A 5,882-nucleotide genomic window follows, 5' to 3' on the forward strand; every position below is an offset into this window, starting at 1 on the left:
CGGAGGGCCCGCAGGGAGGGGAGGGACGGGAAGCCAGGCAGTCTGACCTGGAAACTCCTTGCTCACCCTCCCCACTCGTAAGAAGGCAGAGTGACGCTGCCATGTAGGCACAGCGTGAATGCTGGCCTGTGATCCTCCGCCCAGGGCCGTTCCTCCCCGCAGGCCCTCCAGCCTCCACCTGGCCCTTCCCTCTGTTCAGCCCTGTGGGTAAGCATTTAGTTCCTTGGCTTCTGCACTAGGCCTGGAGCTCACAGTAGACAGGCACGTGTACGTGGAAAGAACACGCAGGCAGGCAGCCAGCCCCCTCACTCGCCCCGTGATTTCCAGCACCTTTCTGAACCTGATTTTCCACTCAGGCCCAGTGGAGCTGAGCAGGCCTGTGACGAGGGGTTGTTTTAAGGGGTGAGGGACACACGTGCCGCTCGGTAGATGCCAGCTCTCTCTGGCCTTTGAGAAGAAGGCATGCCTCTTGCATACCCTGTCGCCCCTGCCCTTGGGACCTCGTGAGCTCTCGGGGAAAATATATTGGTTCAATGCATGCAGTGCCCGCAGAAGGAATTTTTCACCCTTGTCGGTTGTTAAGGGCATTTCAAGCAGAGGAGTCCCGTTTCTGGCAGTCCTGGACAGGAAAGAGCGGGTCCAGGAGGTGTCCCTCGTGGATGCTGGCGCCGGTGCAGGTGAGGTCTGTACCTGTCAGGGCAACGCTGGGGATCGGGAAGCCGCAGCCGCCGGCAGAGGGCGCCCCGGGCCCGCTGCGCTTGTGACGCTGGGGTTGGGGTGCTAGCGGGACGCGGGGCACGGGCGGCAGTCCAGCATTGGCCGCAGCCCTGGATGTGCCCGCGATCCCGGCGGAGCGCGAAGTGAGCGCGAAGTGAGTGCACGGGCCGGGCGCGCCGGTGCGCGGAGCCCTGCCCGCGTGCGGTGAGTACAGGCGCCCGCGGGGACTTCTCACCCGAGTTAGGGACACCTGGAGGCACGCAGGTCGGACGGAAGAGAGCTGGCCTAGTGGCTGGCATGCGTGGGACAGTGGGCAGGGTCTCCGTTCGCGTTGGTGTTTGGGAAGGGCTTGGGGTCAACCCCAAGAGGCGCTGGCTGTCGGGACGAGCTTTGCTTTCAGGCGACTCGGACTTACCTGAGGTTCTAACATCGGGATTTGTCTCGCGGGCCCCGTCGCGTGCTGTCCAATTGTCTGGGGGCCTTGGGGTTGGCCGAGTCACCGGGCGGGCGAGCGCTCTCCGGGGCGTCCCCCACCCTTGTCACCAGCAGCACCACCCAGGGGAACCACGTGCGGCTGTCACCCGCAACTCTTCCTGTCAAGCGGAGCCCGCCCCCAGGGCAGGGGAGGGGACGCGGGGGCGGGGTGGGCTGTGCCCCGCGGGAACCGGGCCGGTCTGTGAGCCGGGGCAAGCGCAGCTCTCTCTGCTTCGTGTCCCCAGCGGCTCTTGGGAGGTAGCGGGCATTGCCGCAGGAAGGCGCAGGGCCCTGCCGGGAGGGGCCAGTGGCCGCCCAAGGGGCCCTGGGCGCTGGGAGTAGGGAAGCACAGGAAGGAGGCTGCCCAAGTGACTTACGGAGGTGCCCTCTCCTGAGGCGGCGCCGAGCTACCGGGAGCCCTTTTCCCAAGTCTTCCCCGCCTTGAACCATCTCTAACCCTTCGAGGCAGTGGGGCAGCGCCGGCCCTCTGGGAGCCTGGCCCGGGATTGTCCCCCAAACCCGCCGGAGCTATTTTTGCGCAAGAGCCTAACCCCGGGTGCGCGCGCGGGGCAGGACTCAGGCGCGCCGCCTGGGCGTTGTGCAGCTGCGTCGCCTCACGAAGCCCGCTCTCCGAGCTCCAGAGGCTTTGAGAGAGACAACCCCAAGGCAAGGTAGGTGGCTCGGACGGAGTTGCATCGGGCTTGACATGAGTAAACATGCAATCTGCTCGTCTTGGCGACCTTTGCTTTCTCTTTGCTTTCAGGGCGTTTGGGGAGCTGCTGTGGAGCCAGGGGTTTGGAGGAGCGAGGCATATGTATTTTCAGCTGCGCCTCAGCTCCGAAATGTGACAATTGACTAGCTCGACAGAGGCTTCCAGGGTCTTGGCTTGATACTTTAGAATATGCTACCGAGCCAGTGCTTTCCGTGGGGAATTGAAGGGCCAGCTGGTCGCAGCCACCGTGACCTGGAGCAAGGGAGTCAGAAGACAGTTACAGAAAGCAAGAGAGACCTTCCACGGGGCTGCCTTGGGTTGCTGCTGCAGGTTCCTGCCACACAGCTGCTGCTGCAGCCCTCCGATGGAATGCTGCTGAGGACCTCCCCGCAGGGCATCAAGTGGGGCTGTGCAAAGGGCCGCCTGGTGAGTGAGGACTGAGCCCTGACCTCTGCTGGGGAACTCGAGGGCTGCCAGAGCCCCCTATGCGCCCTCCCTCGGGAAGATGAGGACTCTGAACACCTCTACCATGGACAGGGCCGGGCTGGTGGTGCAGAGGGACTTCTCCTTCCGTGTCCTCACAGCCTGTTTCCTGTCACTGCTCATCCTGTCCACCCTCCTGGGAAACACGCTCGTCTGTGCCGCTGTCATCAGGTTCCGGCACCTGCGTTCCAAGGTGACCAACTTCTTCGTCATCTCCTTGGCCGTCTCGGATCTCTTGGTGGCTGTCTTGGTCATGCCCTGGAAAGCTGTGGCCGAGATCGCCGGCTTCTGGCCCTTTGGGTCCTTCTGTAACATCTGGGTGGCCTTTGACATCATGTGCTCCACGGCGTCCATCCTCAACCTGTGTGTGATCAGTGTGGACAGGTACTGGGCCATCTCTAGCCCCTTCCGGTATGAGAGGAAGATGACCCCTAAGGCAGCCTTCATTCTGATCAGTGTGGCATGGACTCTGTCTGTGCTCATCTCCTTCATCCCAGTGCAGCTCAGCTGGCACAAGGCGAAACCCACGAGCCCCTCTGAGGGGAACGCCACTTCCCTGGGTGAGGCCCCGGACAACTGTGATTCCAGCCTGAGCAGGACATATGCCATCTCATCCTCCCTGATAAGCTTTTACATCCCCGTGGCCATCATGATTGTCACCTACACCAGGATCTATAGGATCGCCCAGAAACAGATACGGCGCATTTCGGCCCTGGAGAGGGCAGCCGTCCACGCCAAGAATTGCCAGACCACTGCAGGGAATGGAAATCCCGTGGAGTGTTCTCAGCCGGAAAGCTCCTTTAAGATGTCCTTCAAAAGGGAGACGAAGGTTCTGAAGACGCTGTCCGTGATCATGGGGGTGTTCGTGTGCTGCTGGCTCCCTTTCTTCATCTTGAACTGCATGGTGCCCTTCTGTGGGTCTGGGGAGACCAAGCCGTTCTGCATCGATTCCATCACCTTTGATGTGTTTGTGTGGTTTGGGTGGGCTAATTCCTCCTTGAACCCCATCATTTATGCCTTTAATGCTGATTTTCGGAAGGCATTTTCAACCCTCTTAGGGTGCTACAGACTTTGCCCTACGTCGCATAACGCCATAGAGACCGTTAGCATCAATAACAACGGGGGCGTGGCGTTTTCCAGCCATCACGAGCCTCGGGGCTCCATCTCCAAGGACTGCAACCTGGTGTACCTGATCCCACACACCATGGGCTCCTCCGAGGACCTGAAGAAGGAGGAGGCAGGTGGCATAGCCAAGCCCTTGGAGAAGCTGTCCCCGGCCCTGTCTGTCATTTTGGACTATGACACTGATGTCTCCCTAGAAAAGATCCAGCCCATCACACAATACGGACAGCACCCAACCTGAACTCTGAGATGAGTCCTGCCAGCCATACTCACCCCAGAAGCTAGAGGAGATCTTTCTGGGGCTTGCCGCTAAGACACTAAGGTGTGGTGAGACGCCCAGATGTCGGGCGAGCCCTTCTCTGCTGCTTTCCCTCAACACACAACTAACTCTGTTCGCAAATCCATCCCGTGTGTTTCCTGTGTTGTGCATGGTGACTCAGAGAGGCACACATGTGAGGTGTGTACAAGGGACATGTCTGGGGCTCCAAGGTTATTTTTAGAAACCAATTCTTAGGACTTGAAAAATAGGGCAAACAATCAACAGTGAACAGCTTCACTTAACACGTAAGCCTTTCTGGGAAGGGAAGGAGGAGGGTTGAGTTTGCTGTGTACAAACAGGTGCTAACACTGGTCCAAGCAAAGTTTTCAGATTGTAAAGGTAGGTGCATGCCTTCATAAATTATTTCTAAAAAAATAATTGAGCCTTACAGGACGGAGAGGGTTGGTTTTTCAGACTTGAGAGATGCTTCTTGGATATTAGGTTTATTTATCTATTGTATTATATGGATATTTTTAATTTATTATAATGAATCTATATTTATCGTATTTAATAGGATAAACCAATGAGTTATCTGAGACTTTGCCGTCACATTTTTGTCCATGTAACTAGCTCTTTATAAGCCAATGAAACAAAACACACAGACTCTGAGATTCTAAATGCTCATGTATAACTTCCAGATACGCAGCAGAGATGGATAGGAAATGAAGCTGTGACTATTCCTTAAGATTCATTGGCATAAATAAAGATGAGGTGAGAACTGACAAATGCTGTGAATGTTTTTTTTTTTCTTCCTAAAATGATTTTGGAAAACTTTTAAAAGCACAGCTACTGTTGCAGTCAGACTTTTTAAAATGACCGCCACTTCCTAGGAGAATGACTGGCAGGTCTGTAAATATCCTAAAGAAAAGCCAGCTTAAGAAGACGCCAGCTGAAATGTGTGACCTTAGACGGTAATAACAAGTAAATGCCACTTTGTATTTGTGTGCAATAGCTGGGCCCCTGCGTCTTTCTTCATTTCATGTGTCAGATAGCTTTTCGGAGCCAGACAAATGGCTGTCCTGGTGAGGTGCGTGTGGTGGACACGGTGGCTTTCCTTAATTCTCGCACCACAACAGTCTCACCAGTGGACAAAGGTCAAATCCTGCGCCTCCATCTTGCCAGGTCAAACCAAGCCGAGGCTACTTTTGTAGTGCTTCACCTGAACTGAGAACTGATTTTCATAAAAGTCTAAATGTTAGTGGTATACTGACGAATGAGTAGCGCCTCCGTGTCATCCTTGAGGAAGGCACCTCTGTTGGAAAAAACAGGAGAGCCCTTCTCTTCGGGTGTGGTAAGCACCCCAAAGCCATCAGAATCTCTGACTAGTGCTGACCCTGTCTGTGCTTTGGAATCACCTTCCTATATCATCACCCAGACTGTAAAAAGTACCATAACCTCCCCCTTCGAGATGCTAATTCATGCGGGGCATTTCAAGAGAATTCCTTAGAAATGTTGACAGAGTTGTCTTGTGAGTAAGCAGTCGGCTTAATACTTAGATGAAATGGATAGCCAGAAAGGGACCTGCTGGGAGGCATCTCCTGCGTCAGGTCTGTGTCGCTTCTGCATTTGAGTGTTTCCTTAACTTGATTGCCTGTATTGCTTTCTCACATATAATAAAATTATTTTGTGAACTCGAATCCACCCTGAATGAACTGTGTTGCATTTGTTTGTTTTAAAAAAAAAAAAAACCATGAAGATATTTCAGACCCACCAGTAAGAAAACGGCATTTTCAAGGCTAATATCACTTTTCTTCTTCTTAGTGGAACTTTCTCCTGTGACGGCTGCCACGTGTTGCCTTTGAATATCGAAACAGGAAAATGGTTTTGATTTGGGCTATGCACGCTTGTTTTCCTTCTGTCTTAAAGACTTTTTTTTCCAACCCTCTTTACTTGAGGAATTACTCTACTTTTCATTTCATGGATTTGAAAGATTCCTCAACTCTGCTTTTTAGTTCAAAGAGCCCAGGGACTTTAAATAATGTAAACATTACAGAAAAGACGGCGTGCTATGGGGTTGTTTTAGACTCAGTTTAGGGCAGCCAGTGTGAGTGTGAG

General features: G+C 54.1%; 1 protein-coding gene across 1 annotated transcript; it reads left to right on the top strand.

The window, feature by feature from the left end:
• Window positions 1–1,395: 1,395 nt before the first annotated feature.
• On the top strand, window positions 1,396–5,448 carry DRD1 (dopamine receptor D1). Its single transcript, XM_019637407.1, has 2 exons — window positions 1,396–1,862; window positions 1,955–5,448. The coding sequence occupies exon 2, from the start codon at window positions 2,409–2,411 to the stop codon at window positions 3,747–3,749; it is 1,341 nt and encodes a 446-aa protein (XP_019492952.1). The 5' UTR covers window positions 1,396–1,862; window positions 1,955–2,408; the 3' UTR covers window positions 3,750–5,448.
• Window positions 5,449–5,882: the final 434 nt, after the last annotated feature.

Source organism: Hipposideros armiger, unplaced genomic scaffold (genome assembly GCF_001890085.2).
Source record: "Hipposideros armiger isolate ML-2016 unplaced genomic scaffold, ASM189008v1 scaffold_33, whole genome shotgun sequence".
NCBI classification, from domain to species: Eukaryota; Metazoa; Chordata; class Mammalia; order Chiroptera; family Hipposideridae; genus Hipposideros; species Hipposideros armiger.

Coding starts and splice junctions, on each gene's coding strand:
- DRD1 (XM_019637407.1), top strand. CDS start 2,409: ATGAGGACTCTGAACACCTCTACCATGGACAGGGCCGGGCTGGTGGTG.